At 38.4% G+C, this 17,297-nt stretch overlaps 1 protein-coding gene across 13 annotated transcripts in view; it reads left to right on the top strand.

Annotated features, from left to right (window-relative positions):
- LOC111866341 (gamma-aminobutyric acid receptor subunit beta) overlaps nucleotides 1–17,297 on the top strand; it is a 157,496-nt gene that overhangs the window by 91,108 nt on the left and 49,091 nt on the right. For all 13 annotated transcript variants that reach the window (XM_023855193.2, XM_023855192.2, XM_023855197.2 and 10 more), the window contains one exon: nucleotides 14,944–15,170. In XM_023855193.2, the coding sequence (XP_023710961.1) occupies nucleotides 14,944–15,170 (227 nt within the window). The remainder of the gene's footprint in view (nucleotides 1–14,943; nucleotides 15,171–17,297) is intronic.

Consider the following 17,297-nt stretch of genomic DNA (forward strand, 5'->3'; position numbering starts at 1 on the left):
ATCCTGATAGCGGTAGTGGATAATTTAAAAATCTTCTGGTAAGTAACTGATTTGATCAAAATACTTCTCGAAAAAGTTAAGAGTTCCTAAGCTTGTCATGAAATTCTCTCGTTTTAACGTGAACTGAAGGTTTATTACCGCGTTCACAAAAGCGCTCCATTGGTAAAAATGCTGAGCGAGGCTCAGCCTTCCAGAAAGCTAAAGTTGAATTTGTCAGCCCATCTCAAACCAAGAAGGAAATAACTTGGAACATTACTAACAATGACACCGTTATAACTAATGAATCAAATAATTAGCTAACCGTATGCAGCACAGTCTTTCTTTAGAATATTTACAAATGATTTCTGAATAACATCTCACTAACTTAATTTATTTAATGATATAATTATTTCAATATTCCGCTCATTTACACAAAAGGTTCCACGGAAAACCACTAGAATTGTAACAGGTTCTGTCATTATACAAATAAAATTTGTGAAACAGTCTACAAGAGCTCCTTGCAACTATTACACAAACAGGATACAACGTCATAAAAAGAACTTCAGAATTTGAAACTCGCTTGGATGATAGAGAAAATTTCTGCCCTTTATGATTCATGAATATTCATTACTGAGTTCACAACAATTGGACAATGGACCCATACATCTCACTCCCTCCTACATTGTTTCCTTATATTCCTGTTTTATACTGTACTATATTATGCGTTGTCAATATTTCGGGTCAAAGAAGACAAGTCCTTAAGCTCATATTCTCCTTGACTTTCGTCTGTTGCAGAAACGTATATACAAACACATGCAGTTCAGCTTCAGCCTTCATCACTACAATCCAAATAAGATACTTTTTACCACTGCGATTTACTCTTCTCCTGCTACGAGTAGCAATTCATTCCCTTATCTACACCTGAAATCCTTACCACGAGGAATCAGAAACTAAACTTCGTTATTGATGTGTGTGCATCCATGGAAGAACATAGACTGAGCGCGTCTGAAGACAGACCGCTAAGGAATATGCACGAACCTAGGAGGAAGGGGAAAGAGCTACAGGGGGAACGTTGCATAGTAAAGAGGTTCACCACATATAATTAGGTTACGAAAAGTTCTATATTCTCTGATATTCCGCCGTGTAATCAGCTGAAAGTCAACCAGCGTTTCGGAGGAAAATGTCTCGATCTTCAGGGTCGAAGAATGAGACAAATAAGAGACGAGAGTGAAGTAGGTAGCAAGAAAATAAAGCCGAGGACAGTGATATGGGCAGGACATGTAACATGGCTGTCAGATATGTGAAACTAGCACCAAACATGATTGGAAGACGCAGGAGTAGATAGAAGAAAAATATTAAAATGAAAGTTAGGGAACTAGTGTTAGGATATGGCCTGGATTCATTTGGCTCAGGCTAGAGATCAGAAATAGGCCCTTGTGAAGAACGCAATGAAACTTCGCGTTACATAAAACCAAAAATATATTGCACAGCCCAGAAAAGTGTAGCTGTTGCACAACGATGACTACAACGCCGAGACTGTTGCCTTATTATTTGTGATTCCCTGAGAGGGAGAGGGTTGACCTGTCACCCTGTTTCCTGGGCTGCCTGTAGCAACAAAGGACGTGGCTCTTGAAGCCTGCAGAGACAGTGAGACGCGGGACAACACAAACAACATGTTCCTCGTCTCTCAACCCCTCGATCAAACCGTTGTCACTCAGCCACACTTCCCTCAGCAGCCACGACACCCCCATTTACATCGCTGCTACCACCGCTCCACAAATTCTCCAAGCACGAATCAGCATCAGTGTACAAACAATGTGAAACATTCAGCCACAATCATAGGGAGGGAGGTGTGGGGGAGGAGTGCAGGATTAACCTAAATTGAATATCTGTCTACTGCTCCTGTAAGTGATGTCCTGCCTGCAGGCTCACCGCCTGCGTTACGTAGGATACGTGAAAGGTCATCCAAATATTGGAAATGCAAATTTCCCCTCGGTGCTGATGCTGCAAGCAGCTGTTTAGCTCCGGACCACAGGGATAACGCACTCGACTCGTAACCCACGCACATATTTTTTATCTAATCAAAGCTATGTTCTCCTTACGTATTTACTGATACCAGAGTTATTTATCGACAATTACCAACTGACAAAATTTAGTGTACAAGCTCCTGTAATAAAATATTGTGGATTTAAACGAAGAAATCCTCGGTAATTGAAGTGAATGAGATTCTGTTTCTACCGAAAGCAATAACTCTCCCCTTGGTCACCAGTTCCAGGCTAGTTCTGGGGCGCTTCCATCCTCCGGCACAGAAGGTATGAGGGGCTATTCTTCAGGCTAAGATGGCCAGGAGTATATCTGACACTTATCATCTATGTAACTTGGAGGCTGGTCTTCAGCAAGCGTGAAGATTTATCTCGGCGCTGTCTACGCCTTCATCTCCCGATACTTAGACTCAGAAGCCACTTTACCTTTTTTGCGTTCACCATGAAATTAAATTTGTGATGTTTACCAAATATTTCCGATGTTTAGTGGGAATTGAGGCATACAAGATCAGTCTAATTCTTACGTACTTTCTCTCGAAAAGAAATCGTCAATTTCATTGGTGCAATATTCCGGTGCTTGCTAGTAATGAGGGATTGAGTGCCGTTAGTGTCTTCCTACAATTCGGTCAAAACAAAAGTGGAGTTCCTCAGATATGCAGGGAATAAAACAGAGAACATCAGAGGAACAGAGAGGACGTCAGAAATGCATACTAAATTTTAGTTAGGAAACCGGAATAGAGAGACCACTAGATAGATAAAGTCATGGGTGTGAGGTTAATACCAAAAATTATTTTTTTAACTAACTTCATGGAGGGTGGAGTCCAACTGGGTCCACTCGGCATGGCGGCCAATGATNATCTTCAAGTAGTAAGGCCTGAGTGAAAATTTCTGTATTCGAAATAAAATAATTTTGAAAACTTCCTGTACCTTGGTAATATCTTCATACATCCAATGTGAACCACTCAAATTGTCCCTTCAAGACAATTAGATAAACATATATGACACAATGAACATAAATATGTGAAACGCGCCAGGCAAACATGATCGAACCGACCTAGCGAACAGAGAAGACCAACACATGAAAGAATTTTTTTAGATAACCTGTGAAACATGAGTGCCGGCCCGGGAAAAGTGTTACCAACTATCTTACTGACTGACTAACTAACTCCATATAGCCGAGTCCTTGAAAATTCGACAGTCTCTAAGCTACTCAAGAATTTACCACCATTTTATGGAAACCGAAAATTCGTTATCGTGTCCACAAGAGCCCAGAACTGGTCCGTATCCTAAACGAGATTAATCCAATCCACACCACCCTATTCTATACCTCCAAGATCATTTTAATATTATCCTCCCACCTATGTATAGGTCTGCTTACTGGTCTCTTTCCTTCTGTCCTTCCCACCAGAAGCCTGTATGCATTCATCTTCTTTCTCTTTTCTGATACACGCTCTGCCCATCTCATCCTCCTTGACTTCATCGCTCTAATTACTCTGTGTTAGCGCAATGTACACGCTACGAAGCTCCTCGTTATGTAATTTTCACGAGCGTCCTATTATTTCATTCCTCGTAGGTCTAAATATTCTCTTCAGCACCCTGTTTTCATACATTCTCAGTCTATGTATTTCCCTTAATATCAGAGACCAAGTTGCACACCCATACCAGACCACAAGCAAAATTATTGTTTTGTATACATATATTTTATCAAAAATTTAAATTATTTGTAAACGGCCCACAATCTGTGTTCTAACTGGAAGGCTCACAACTCTAGGGTATAGCTTAGACTTCAGTTTTGAAGGACGGGTCTAGATGGAAGGGGAGAAGGTTCGGATATCGATGTGTTAAGAAGGCTGAACTACATCCAGTGAACTAGGCACAATGTACATACGTATTTACGGTTAATGTGCTCTAATATTTTAACTTGGGACATTTACCCATTACAAACCTTGTGAGTCACGCAGCCAATCCTCATGCTACGTAATTAACGCTGCTGATAAGATGATAGGCTTATATACAGCTTTAGTGATAGTCACCGATTCGAGACTCGGCTCGATTAGGATTCAAGTTGCGTGCTGCTAAACACTGCGTCCCTGCGCCCCTACTTAAGCAAAATCGCCAATGCGACAAATATGAACCACCGTTCTTGTACAGAACTTAGCACGACAAATGAAAGAATTTTACTTAGCGGCGTGTAAGGATATATGCATGACCCACTGTGTTATGTTTTGAGAGTCTGTTCTCTCTACTATTTGTAAACGCTTTGTGAGATTTGAGGATATTACAGCGGGGAATATGAAGAGAATAATGTTCTGGGATGTGATATCGTGCAATATGGCAGAAGTTCGTGCCGTTTCATTGAAATATTCTCTGTTTATTTCTTGCTTACAGGACCTATTATTCGACCCTGAAAACTGAAACAGTATAGTCGTGCGAAATATTGGTCAACTTGTAAGAGATTATATTGAATTTTATCCCAAAAGATGACATTATATATGAGCATTGTGTTTCTATTAATTAGTATTTATTTAATAATTCTTAAGAATGAAAAATTATTAAGGTTAAGGAGAACATTTTATAATGAGGTAATACATAACACCTTTTCTTCACTAAATATTAGCACCGACATATGAAAAATGAGAAAACTAGAGTTCTATGACAGATAAAGAATTTCTTGACATGCTGAGCGGGTAAGGAGGTTAATTAAATTATAAAGTCAATATTATAACATATTTTCCGTAGGAAATTACTTTTGAATTTGAAATTTTTTGAAATTATTAGAAGCTTCTTAACTTCCACTGTTTTCCAGGATCATTAAGCAGATGCAATAGTCACTAGGTCATACGTCACTGCTGTCAAAATAAACGACAAGTTACTTCATGTGCTTCACGGTAACCTACTGATCTATTCATGTGAGTCTACACAACAGGGAATATGCACCGCCCTTTGCAGTCGGGTCTGTGGCACTTCTATTATTTGGGAAATCTCGAGTTTAATCTCGATCCGCAGACCGTCTCTCGTCCATGTGACTGCTGTGATTCCCCCTCACGTTACATTATGACTGCTTATTTCCACTTCCGTCTCTACTCATTCATTCGAAACTATGCAGTCCGAGCTACTGAAAGCCTTCCTACTTAAACCATAAACAAATTAATAAGGCCTTTTAGAGGACATATGATAAAGGTTGATAACGCATCAGTTGAAATCTTTTGTTTGATATTATAAATCTTGGATTAAACGAGTAGGTGTGTAGCAGAAGGGAACAAAAACCTGCTATACACATCAGTCCGTACTGGATTTAGAGGAGCTTTATATACCACATAAAACACAATAGTCCTAATCATGGACAATGATGCTGCAGTTGGCAAGGAGATTAATTAAAATATAAAGACTATGTTTTTAACATATTGTCACGTATCTTGGTTACGTGGCTAATAAATAATGGGATCTGGATTAGATTAATCGATTTATTGGACAGTCACCCGTCGTAAAGGTAAATAATTATAACATTTATAAAAATCACTGGCACAGTAACATATAACTAAAATCTTCAAAACTTCAACACTTGGATGCTCCTGGAATGAATTCGGTGATTTAATTTTGTACGAAGCCAAGTCCAAATCCTTAATACCGTAAGTCCGTAATTAATTCCGCAATCCCGTAAATAATCAATTCCTTAATTAATTAGTCTGGCAGCCTCTCCTGTTATTATGTTCCGGTGAACCGTGTAGAAGTCACCTCTTTCAACAGTAGAATCATTGCATTCTTGGCCGTTACTGTTCCTTGAAAGGTTCATTTGCCGTGTATATTGGCTTTAAATCAGTTAAGTTACACTGAGTGTATCAAAACCCTAGTAACCGAAGTTCTATACGTGATTGTGTTACCTACGAAATGTGTTTACCGAGCCGTTGCCTAGCTATACATATTACAATACTTTCCAAGATAAATTAGTTTTTTTTTTAATTTTACATTGCTTCAAATTAACTAAAATCCTTTAAACTTCTGTCACTAGACAGATACTGGCCATGCATATTGGTTCTGTAGAAAATATAGTATTAGTAACAAGTGTAAATAACTTCCAAAATATAATAGAAAGAGTAGTCCAACAATTTCGAATAACTGATATTGGACCAGAAACTTTGAGGAAACAAACACTTTCTTCAGGCTTAAAAGACTAAAGTAGTACATGCTTTCGAAAATCTTCTTTCAGAAATTACGGAATTTTTACAAATTGAAATCATGTTATACCTCTTTTATAGGTAATAAATGTTTGTAGACTCATAAAACATGAGTTTTCATCGTTAAAAATAATAATTAAGTGCATCATGCATTGCCATTCTCAAAAGCTAATACTAGCTCAGTTAGTCAGGGCTTTATTCGAGTTTCATAAAACCAGAAATTTCAATACCTTGTTCACAAAATAATGCGCCAGAGGAATCCAGTCCACACCCGCAAACCCACTTATATAAGATCCATTTTCCTCATATTTACGTCTACAGCTGCAAAGTGGACTCGTTCTTTCACGTTTATTTTCACTAAAATGCAGTGTACATTTCCCATGTCTCGCTTGTGTGTCACGTTCCCCGCCTCACTCACTCTTCTTGACTGCGTAATGACAATAACATTAATTGCATATTCCGTTTCATTCAGTTTTATCCAGCCTCGTGTCACTTCCTGCCTGAAGGCCAAGATGTATTCTGCAGAACTACGTTCTCAGATGCCTCAGTCATTCAGGGCAAGGACCAAGTTGCCACCCCTCAAACCAACGAGTAAAAGTGTAATTTGTGTATTTTAATCTTTAGGTCATTGAGAATGGAAATTAAAGTGTCACTCGGGAACATATATCATAACTATTATTTTGCGCTCGATGGCACAGACACACAAAATACTGCTTTGTACGACCCTAGCAGTCGCACTGCGTCTCTGGAACTACGCCAGGCAGCTCAGTGTGACCCCTGTCGGCCAGCACACCGACATGCCTCTTCACACATTATTGGAACGCATAAGCTTGCTCGCCAGTGTCACAGTACTGCCCTGGCTACTCCGTCGGCTTAAAGCAAGTCACTACGGGGTCAGCTGTAAGGCTCATGGAAAAGACTTTGGTATCCAATCTTGATTAGATTTGCAGGGACGTCAAAGCTATCCCTGCATGCATCCAAACACCCACAAATGCCACCTAAGGAAAACGTCGGATTCTTTCAGTCAACTTTAATAATCTTAGGGAATAATATATTTTGGAATCTATTTCCTTTTAAACTGACTGATATTTCTGCGATTAATTTTGTTAAATCTAAAACCATGAATGATAGACTTAATAATTATAGTCCGTGAACCTCATTGTGGAATTGTGCGTCAGAAGCTGTTGAAAGTGAACAGTATGCACTGTTGAATAATATTCTGGGTTCACTAACCGTAGATAATTTTTTGTATATAATATAAAGCAACATCAGAACGCGACTCAGTATTCCGAATTTAAAGCCATTACAGTTGGGACATATTCGACTATATCATATTTTCTTCATTTTGCGAGTTTCCTGCCGGACAGTTGGAAAATACGTCCTTCAATATTTTTGGAAGAGAATAGAGATCTAGTATTTTGACAGGGACATGAACATCGCTTGCGCTAGTAGTATTGGCAACCACAAGATTTTTGTTTAATTCTGAATGGTTGCCCTCTACACAAGAAAATAATAGTCTTCAGGCTAAAAGCAAGAAATACATACACAAATATAATCGAAAAAACTAAAGGAAAGAGACAAATTGAGAGGGAGGGTGGCAGGATAATATTAAAGCGGATCATGAAAGTAATAGATTATGAATGTGTAAACTGTATTCTTATGGTTAAGGATAGGGTCCAGTAGCAAGCTCTGGTAAACGCGTTAATGAAATTTCGGTTTCCATGTGAAGAATGAAATATTTTGACTAGCTGATATGTTAACGGCTTCTGAGAAACTACAGTAATTAACGTATATGTAGAATTTCTTAGAAAGCAACTTCAGCAGTACAATCCGTACAGATGTCATAAATCTAAGGTTGCGCACTGACAGACTTCTAATTAAACATTTGTTGAGAAGAGAAACAACGGTTTGGACAGCTCCCATTAACAGCTGCGGTTTGAGCATATAACCTTTCTACTTATCCCTTATTGTATGTTATAAGGTCACCATGGAAACAAATTTCACTCAATATGAAAGCTATAAGACTTTCTGGGCAAAATGGAGCTCCACTGCAGACAAAACACAGGGACACCTCACTGCCGTTCATTGCTCCTGCTTTCTCTTTCCGTTCTTAACTATTACCAATGTTAACATGCACATTACACACACAGATAATCGGAAAATGTATCCTTCTATATCCACATATAGATACAGATGCCTTATTATAGAGAGTTCACAGCCTCAAATATTTATCTGCAACAATTTACAAAAATAGCAATATTCTTCCTCGCTTTAAGTAGTGATGGATAGCCCCTCTGTCCAGATCAGATTCATAATTCAAAGACAAAATAATTCTTTGAAAATTTAAAATCTTTTTTCTGGCGGGGTATCGAAAAAAAACGATATTCGCTGTTGAAAATTATGTTTCCGAAAATTAACTTCCATGGGGAAATTTGTTTTCTACAACGAAGAGCTGCGGCTTAAGTTGTAAAAAAGTAAATATCGATTAATTACACGAAAATTATCAAGAAGTTCATTACATGTGCATGAGTACTTACTAATACAAGAAATTTAAGTCATCTTTTAAATATTTCATTCTTCCTTAATTACCTACTCCCTTACTCTATGGTCCTTCTAATGCCTTGATCACTTATACGACAAATACTCGTTTATCTCTATTACTTAACTTTACCTCACTCTCTTCACTTAAAACTCCTGCAAATATTCCTCTACGCCTCTCCCCCAAAGCGTGGCCTTTCCGTTTATTTTCTACCTTCTGCATTACTTTCAAAAATATCTGAACCACCCACAATTTCGTCCAGCTTAATCACATTCCCAAACCACTTCACCTTCTTTCCTTTCGTACGCTTGTGGTTCATACTTTCCAAAAATCACATCGCATCCTATGACCACATAAATCGCTTTCCCGTCTAAGACACACACGGCTGGAGGAGAAAAGTAACGCACTGTGTTGCAGCGCCTCCCTGTGTTACACTTGCACCGCTCTCTGCTGCATTCAGGGCCCCTTGTTAACTTTCCACGTTAATCACACAGACACATCTAACACTCTTTTCGTAAAAAGCATCCTTGTACTCTTTATTTTAAGATACACCTTTTACAGATAACAATTACATGTTTCTTTTCTCCATTCTACAGAAGCAGCTGTGAAAAATAAATGGGCTTGAAATATCTGCGTCCTTGAATTTATATTGTCATCATAATTAATATTGTTTTCTTCTATCATAATTTTTGTCTACTTTGTGTTACATCATGTTAGTATAAATATAGTTCTATATAAGAATAATATTGAATGTTTTTACACTTACACTTTACACATTGTTTCATAATATGGATGCGCACTAATGCAAGAGGAAGAAGAATAACACACTGTTTTAAATATGAAGCAAGTCTGCATTTCTCTCTACTTTCAGCACTCAGCCATTTCTCAATTACTTGCAAAGCAAAACCATATGAGAGCAATTACAGTATGGAAATAGTTGTTGAAATTTGTAGACCTCACCCTACGGGAATTGAGGATGTCTGAGAATATAGTGCTAAGGAGAATATTTGGAGCAAGGATAATAAAGTTGGGAAGAACCACACATCTAGTATAGCCATACATTTTACTCTCCACTAAACGTTACAGATCCCAACAAATTCTCAGTTTCTTTCGGTAACATATACGAAACAAGCTATTGTTGAGTAAATCAGACATGCTAGTTGCAAAAAGACAGTAAAAAATTGGTAAAACATACCCCTTTTGCTATCGGCTATTCTTTATGCAATACATATGAAGTACATTCATGTACCAGCCTATTACACAAATGTAAATCATGACTTTATTTAAATAATAATAGTCTTACACTTATTAATGAAACGTCATATTTATTGCCGCACTACTTCTCCTTAAAATGATATATATAACTGTAACTTGATGAAAATTCTGTCTCTATTTGACATCAACATGTAAAATATTAGTTTTACTTTACGTCTTCGCATCTCTGATAATCAGTGCTGTAAGTGTGGTCAGATCAAGTAAGGTGAACTGGTTAGGGCACATAGGTTTACAAGTTTATAGTCCAAGTACATGGAACGAATATTGCATTTGGAAGACCTAGGCTTAGATGAGAGAATAAAAGTGCCATGAATTTTAAATAAATGGGGTGTGAGGGCGTGGACTGAACCATGTTCCTCAGGGCAGGCACAAGGGTGGATTCTTCTGAACATGATACAGAACCTTCGGGTTCCATTAAAATGTGGATAATTTCATGAGTACCCGAATGATTCTTAGTATTTTAAGAAGAGACTGTTTCATCGAGTTAGTCAGTTATTCAAGTTGATCCTGTTTATTCATAACAAGTGGTTGAGACATGCGAATGACAACGAATTATTTTATTTAATTAGTTATGGAAATCGAGAATTCAAACTGGCGCTTATAAGAGCTCATGATTGTTATTCAGGAAAGAAACTGCTGCAGTACACCTCGTTATTACTAACGTGCAGGGCGATCGAATGGCAGGCAGATGGAAACTGAAATATATGCTTAATGGTAGATAGCCAGGTATGATCACATTTGATTAAATTTCACAAGCGAAACAATCTGGAGAAAGCCAAGTGTTCTCTCTTGAAACCATATCTACGAGTGTATCAGAACCAGAACTGCAATATATGTTTCTTGTTCCCATAAATAAAGGAAATATTTCTGATAAAATGTGGCAAGTTAAGCCAATTCTTTAGAATTTTAAAATTAATGCCCACATGTTAAAAATTTAATTCAAGCTTGTAAAAGTAAATTAAAGCTATCCCTGTGCCAGGCCGTGAAGGACCATACGGTTGTGAGACGTTGAGGGTCCCACATTATCTAGACAATCGGCTCACAGGTGATGGTAAGGTTGTCAGCCTTACGCGCCGGCCGCGCTTTACTCCCCAGGAAAACTATTTAATTCATTCCTGGTACTCATTTCTGTTAGAGACTGACTCGACCCCAGGGCCATAGTGCGGCTGGAAGGATTAGGTCAATTGAAAAGAATCCAATGACCTCATCGGGACGTGAACCGGCGACCTTCCGGCTTGTAGCATAGCCCCTCAACCACTACGCTACCGCTAACCTGCCTTTATATTCATTGCCGTGTTCACAAGAATCCGCCATTGGCCTCTGTCCTAAGCCAGCAGAATCCAATCTAATATCTCATGTCATATTTAAGTCCAATTTTAACACTGCGCTCGAATTTACGACTAGGTTTTCCTATATATGCTGATGCTATTAATTTATTAAGCGAAAAAATAAATACTGTGTGTGCAAACACAGAAGCTCTGTCAGACTGTAATATAGCGATTAGTATATAAGTCAACACTTAGAGAATTATGTAGTCTGGATATTAACACCTTTTCCCCAGAATGCAACGCAAACTCAAAATATAAGTGGCCGCGCCATAGTTCAAGCGGTTAGTCGCTGGCTTCCCACAGCGGCGACCCGGGTTCGATCCCGGGTCTGGTCAAGTGGGATTTGTGGTGGAGAAAGTGGCGCTGGGGCAGGTTTCTTTCCGAGTACTTAGGTTTCCCCTACCAATCTTCATTCCACCAATTGCTCCACAATTACCCTCACCTATCATCTGGGACTGGTACAATAGGCCAGAAGTGGCCGCAGTACAAGGGACTTAGTCCCACCCCACTAGCAATAAAAAAGCTCATAATATAGTCGGTTCTCAAATTCTTTTCAATTGTCTCAATGTTCAGATATCTGGCAAAAAGAATTGACTAGTTAAAACAACATTCACACTATATTATTGTATATTGTTATCAGATTATGAAGTTTTTGAGAAACATGTCTAAGTACCGAACTGGATGCCAACACTTCATACGGTTTTGCATTGTAAGCATTATTTTTTCTCGATACCAATTTTTATCGCACCACGTAAGTATTACATATGACACGCACTTTTCTAGTAAACCACACATAACCTAAGCAACACAAGCTGTGTAATAAATATTTGTACACGCGACAAAAGAGTAAAAATCACAAATCACAGACCATATGACAACTGTGTTACAAGCAGACCCACGAATATATTAGTAAAATGGTCACACAAATATCACAAGTCCTTAAGATACATATGTGAGATCTGATGCTCTCACAGTGATTGCTCCGAAACGTATTAGCTTCTGGTATGTGGTATTGTGTAGGCTGGAAATCTGTGAGCTTGCAGAAAAACGTGAAGCCTTCACCTTCATGCTCTAAGAGTAAGGCAAGCAAGTAACAAGTAGCAAATACAATTTCTTGCTGCTGACTAGCTCGGCTTATTCTTATATCCTGAAGATGGAAGTAGAACGTCCCCGCCAAACGTCGGTAAATTTCTACCATAATACATGGTGTCACATGCCAGAAATTATCACTCCGCAAGGTACACAAGCTCTGAAGCTTTCATGGCAGTGAAGATCCACATTGCGACTTCCGGGTTGTAGCACAGCGTAGACTGCTAGGTATGTACTGTAGTTTCGGAGGATGGAGGCACTCTGTCCGACTGCAACGCCCGTACAAACCTTCCAGACTAGACGCTGCTATAACCCAGCGGATCACAACAGATGTCATATACGGTGGTGACATCCTGCGCTGCATGCAAGCATGGCAACTGGCACAGTGGCTCGCTGATGGCTGTCTGAGGCTTTTCACACACTAATGTAGATACTGGACATCCCAAACAATCGATGCATTGAATGACTGTTTGTCAGTATGTCAAAGATATAACTGAATAACAGTTTCAATATAATATTGACATTTCAGGAACACGTGTGAAAACTAGATTCTGCAGACCTCGGCTTAAACCTGTATATGCCTGTGAAGTACATGCTTTAATTTGTAATAAACAAAAAAAAAACATACGTTCTATAGTGCGGCAGAATTACATATTTTTACATAAATTTGGAACGGCTGAAAATTTTTAGATTTTGTTTGTTGTTCTTAATCGAACGAAAACAACTTTACATTTCACGAACACGTGTGAAAACAAGATTTTGCAGACCTCGGCTTAAACCTGTATATACCTGTGAATTACATGCTTTAATTTGTAATAAACAAAAAAAAAAAAGTTCTATAGTACGGCAGAATTACATATTTTTACATAAATTTGGAACGGCTGAATATTTTTAGTTTTTGTTTGTTGTTCGTAATCGAATAAAAACAACATTTTGTACCTTGAACTTTAGGAGCTAAATCAGTACAGTAATTACATATGGGCTTTCTGTCGTCGACATTGCTTTCAGACCGATCTGGTCCCAACCATTCTCCTATAGAAAGGATTACGGTGGAAATTCCCCCGGAGGCATGAAACTGCCCACTCACCTCCGTCTAGTGCCGAGGTTAAATATTCCTGGAGCTATACCTCCATTCCCTAAACTTCTTATCTCGGTGTTTATTTAACACAAGGAAATTATTTTACTTTTACTCTTCATTTCTAATATCTCAAGGAACCATTTAAATATATTTATTTACATTTCCAAACAAAGGCATGTAAATTCACGAATTAAATTATTCCTCGTTGTTCAGCTGAGTATTTTCATCAGGATAAAGAAAACTTCATGCCATAGGGTTCTGTCTCTTTTAGGTTATCGAGAGTTTGGGATTCCAATTGTCACAGCTGCATGCTGACTGGACTCATATGTGTAGTGCTCAGTGCTGTTGTGTCACTGTCATTTCAATGGTTTGTTATTAGTGTAGAGATGAGAGGACAGGTGGGCATTGCAGCCAGTATACGTGTTATCCTCTGACGTCTACATACATGGAGCGCATGTGAGCTGTATTCTACCTGTACAATACAACAGAGTGCAGTAAGGTTTCAAGCTTCTTTGTAACTGCATTTCTGCTTTCCTATAACTGGACAAAGAAGAGCAAAATATATCAATTATTTCCATGTATGGAAAGTCGGCAGGATATCACGTTAGCTCCAGAAAACATTGGCACAGATTGACTGAAATATCAGGGCTATTTGTACGAACGAACAGCTCAGTATTACGCGTACTACAGATCAAGATACGCGAAAGTGTGTACGGAACGTTACAAGGGAACATAAAACTACAGAATTAAACTGTATTACGCAGTCTGGAATTGATAGCTCTGCATGAAATGGTGGCGTTACAAATAAATATTAGATAAAAATCCAGTTCTTTTAAGAGCAACAAATGTCAGATATTATTTATCACTAGTGGATGTAACCTAGTATGTGATACCGGAATCTCGCTTCAATTTATCAATCTACGTGGAATAATTTTATTTCAAGTGCGATAAAAGACTAACTCATAAAACAAGTCTTATAAATATTTTGTTTCTGTGCTAATTGAGCCACGGAAAAATCTAACCTGAAATTAACTCACGAGCCAGACGGAGTGGTCGCATGCAACTCATTTCATAAACCGAGTCAATACTTTAATTTCCCTCCCCTTATTCTCCCCTCTTAATAGAAGAATTTTGAAATTTATAAATAGTGCGCTATACCTATGGCATCAAGTATTTAATATTAAAACAAAGCTGTTCATATTATAGTTTAGAAAACAAACGGTTGCTGGTTCGATTCCCAACCACGGTGAGAAGCTTATGATGAACATAGTCAAGACAGTTCCCTACAACCTAACCGAAGATAAAGTACGATAATTAAGTTCTAGAACAGACAATGTTTTCTGCTTGGCAAGAGCTGCTGACTTGGCCCCCCACTCCGGAGCGGGGCTTGCCAAACAGGACTGACCCCCCGCCCCCGGATCTGTTCTTTTACCCGCAGGACTTCACATTGGATTTCTACTTTCGTCAATTCTGGACGGACCCGAGGCTTGCGTTTCGAAAGCGTCCTGGCGTGGAGACCCTGTCAGTGGGATCCGAGTTCATCAAGAACATCTGGGTACCGGACACCTTCTTCGTCAATGAGAAGCAGTCCTACTTCCATATTGCTACCACAAGCAACGAGTTCATCCGCATCCACCACTCCGGTAGCATCACGAGAAGCATACGGTGAGCTACACAGAGCTAGGCCTGACATGAGTGAGCATATGGTGATCCATGCGCAACTTAGTCTGATGTGAGTAGGCGTGCAGTCAGCTGTACAGAACTTTGACTCGAATCAAGCATTGTGTGGCCTAGTATGGTTTGTTGTAACTTAAGTAAAGCATATGGTGAGCCGTCCAAAGCTTGGTCTCACTCTCAAGTGAGGCACACGGTGAGCCATCCAAAGCTTTGTCTCACTCTAGAGTGAAGCATACGGTGAGCCGTCAAAAGCTCGGTCTCACTCTAGAGTGAAGCACACTGCGAGCTATGAACAATATTTTCATACATGAGTGAGAGGCTGTAGAACACTTGATCAGTATTTGTCCTGTTAATTTATTTATGAAGATATGTAATTACCCTTCCAGGAGGCCAAATGATATAGGCTGAAATACAGTAGTAGGGCGATTCGTATATCGGTAAGCATGTGGGGAAATGAAAAGTTGTGACTTCGAAGTATTTTCTGGGCACTTGCATGAAGGAACTGAGGAAAACAAAAATAACCCTTTCATAATAGCCGGTTTCTATGGCGATATTTGAATTACGGGCCGCTCGAATACGAAATACTCGTATGAATTCTAACCAGTCTATTATTACTTTCAGTTTCGAGTTAAGCTATTCGATTAACTTTCTGGATGACAAGTTTTCAGTCACTAACAATTTATTCACTTAACTTCTTTTCGAATAAAATTTAATTTGTTTATATGTATGTGAAACTTACACTCTGACATTAAGGGAACAACACAGACTGAGGATGCCTGAGAACAGGACCCTGAGTGGAATATTTGGAGCTGAGAAGTAGGAAAAGAATTTACGTAATAGGGAGTTCAATAATTTGCTCTGTTGAGTAAATGTTGACAGCATATTCAAATGAAGGTGGATAAGATGAGCTGCACGTGAAGTACGAACAGGAGAGATGGGATAGGTAATATAATTTCGGTAGGAAAACTTGCATGAAAGACACCACTTCTATGCCTAGTATGCTGGAGAATAATATAAAATTGCTCTTAAATATGAATGTGAAGGAATGAATTCATCTGGTGCAGAAGAGGGTCTAGCAGCTGGCTCGTGTTAACTTCAGGTTCCGTAAGAAGCATGGAATTTCTTTAAGAGATGAGTGACTATGTACGCTGGAATTATTATGCTTCGGCGAGATAGATTATTAGCAGAGAATTACTAATTATCACGTGAGAAATATATAGAAAGAAACTGCCGCTTCTTAGCTACTAATCATAAATTCTTCTTAATAGACAAGAAATCTCAGTAAAGGGTTGTAGTTTCAGCCCAATAGCCCTGAACACAAAGTAGTGCTCATATGAGTACGTTGTCTCAAGTTCTGTCGGAAAGTTCATGCCACAGGAAGTAGACTTTCAGATATAGGCAACCAGGGAATTTAACTTCTGCACTTTACAGATTATCAGATTGTATACAAAATTAACTCAGTCTCTATTCCCTCAAGTACTTGCTCTTGGTAGCACAAGGTATAAATAAATTATCATGTCGGCAGGTATGTGTATAGCATATTGCGACGGGAGGAAAGTGAGTGTCATGAGTAATCTTATGCCATCACAGAGACTAACTCGATCAGAACTGATTAACTTGTGAGACTACAGGTGTTCTCTGTAGAAACAGTTGCTTATTATAAGGGAATATATTAACAGCCAATTAAATAAGTGAAAGATGTAACAGTTAACTAAACGTAGAAATCCTAAAAGGTCCTCGTAGCTTCACATTCGGAGTCTTCACTGCGGAGAATAATTATCACAGGAAATGTATATTGCCTTATACGGTAAACTGTTTACCAGTTTATATTTATATGACATCTAGAGAATCGGAGGTATAGCTATATTAATTCTCTAATTAACCACGTTATACCCGTCGCTAAAGCATGATTGATATACATAAATATAATCCGGATTATTTAAGAAATATATTTAATTAATATATTTTAATAATTTTTTTGTTGTTATATTGTATTTATTATATTAATTTTGTGCCATTAACTTGACATTTCATGATAAAGTCAAATATAGTATAAGAATAAATGTGTTCTCAGAAATAAATAAAAAATATATGGGGAGGGAAGAGAAACAAATG

Source organism: Cryptotermes secundus, unplaced genomic scaffold (genome assembly GCF_002891405.2).
Source record: "Cryptotermes secundus unplaced genomic scaffold, Csec_1.0 scaffold40, whole genome shotgun sequence".
In the NCBI taxonomy this organism is placed as follows: Eukaryota; Metazoa; Arthropoda; class Insecta; order Blattodea; family Kalotermitidae; genus Cryptotermes; species Cryptotermes secundus.